Source organism: Theobroma umbraticum, unplaced genomic scaffold, assembly GCF_002168275.2.
Source record: "Theobroma umbraticum cultivar Fairchild unplaced genomic scaffold, ASM216827v3 scaffold_44.0, whole genome shotgun sequence".
Classification (NCBI taxonomy): domain Eukaryota; kingdom Viridiplantae; phylum Streptophyta; class Magnoliopsida; order Malvales; family Malvaceae; genus Theobroma; species Theobroma umbraticum.
The window spans coordinates 10769406-10770674 of NW_018397255.1; the positions used below are offsets into that span (position 1 = coordinate 10769406).

At 35.7% G+C, this 1269-nt stretch overlaps 1 protein-coding gene across 1 annotated transcript; it reads right to left on the reverse strand.

The window, feature by feature from the left end:
* Window positions 1-5: 5 nt before the first annotated feature.
* On the reverse strand, window positions 6-1263 carry LOC110409679 (uncharacterized). The gene is made up of 2 exons (XM_021419116.1): window positions 893-1263; window positions 6-203 (listed from the first exon to the last, which is right to left on the reverse strand). The coding sequence occupies exons 1-2, from the start codon at window positions 1259-1261 to the stop codon at window positions 6-8; spliced, it is 567 nt and encodes a 188-aa protein (XP_021274791.1). The 5' UTR covers window positions 1262-1263.
* Between the last annotated feature and the right edge of the window lie 6 nt (window positions 1264-1269).

Below are 1269 nucleotides of genomic sequence, written 5' to 3' on the forward strand. Positions count from 1 at the left end.
GAAGATCAGAGGTTCAGAAAATAGTATAAAGAACTCAGTAAGAGAAGTGGAAGATACCTTCTGCCTGTTGGAAGCAGTAGCATGCTATACACCAAAGGCCACAATCCCATAATATACCATAGGGAGACAAGAACCTCATTCATCCTAAAGCCATCATCTCCCTTCAAATTCAGGAGCTTTTTAAAAAAATATATGTCTCTTGACTGCAAAGAGTTCAAAATCCATGTAAGCATTTAATTCAGATGATAAATTGATTACTTTAAGAATTTCTAATTCTGTAAACTCATTGCATTCAGCATGATTGGGAGAATATGAACGATATCACATCATCATATCCATATGTTGCATTCCTTCTCCTTTAAATATATAGTTTACCCTCATGAAATACATGTGTGGAGGTTGTTAGTGCTGTAAAAGAAACTATCTGAAGAGCAATGTGTACTTTAAAGAAACTTGGCATTGAAGAGTGTAGTTATAATAAGTTGTCATTTATTTTTGTGTGCATGTGTGTGTTAACATAAAGAAGAGTAGAAAATCATATTGAACAAACTCCAGCATAGAGAAATAGAGATTGGCCTAATAGGAAATTATATACCGGTAGTGCCTGTAAACTCTCTTGTCGATATTACAGAATAAACCAAACTTTAGCTCTAATATTTCAGTTAGGAAAACATTTAAGAAAAAATAATCACAGCAGGAAAGAGAAAAGCGATACATAAATCAGAATACTAAAGCATCCAAGAAAACGCAAGCTATCATGGGCAATAAAAGCTACAATAGCAAATTCCATCTTAATTTCAAATCAAACTAACCAACAAAAAAAAAAGAACCAACAAGGCATTTGCAGAAAAAGAAAATTAAAAAAACCAAAGCAAAGTTGGATTAGAAATACCTGGGTCTGGTCAGGTGTGAGATTGAAAACATAGTACATAAGAGCGCCATACAACACAAAAAGCAAAATCGAGGTTGTCCAATCCCTTCCTTCTTTACCATTATCAACTGAAGACCCTTTATCCCGACTTGTTTCTTCCTCTGAATTCTGGGTGTTTGAGGTACTTTGACATATTTGAAGAACACCCTTTCTGTGAAATGGGAAAGTTAAGGCCTGCCAACTGTGGGGTTTGAGGAATACTGAGGTTCTTTTGGGAAGCAGGAGACTTTGTTGGCTAAGGTTTGTAGCTTGGATTGAAGCGTTGAACTTTGTTGAGTTTTGAGGTAAGTGAGAGAAGTTGCAACAGATGAGGTTGGTGCTTGCCAACATTGTGCAAA

What these genes read in the sequence shown, in the direction of transcription:
- LOC110409679 (XM_021419116.1), bottom strand. Translation starts at nt 1,261, where the DNA reads ATGTTGGCAAGCACCAACCTCATCTGTTGCAACTTCTCTCACTTACCT. An exon ending in TCACACCTGACCAGACCCAG is followed by an intron (nt 204 to 892) that starts GTATTTCTAATC and finishes AACTCTTTGCAG; the next exon opens with TCAAGAGACATATATTTTTT.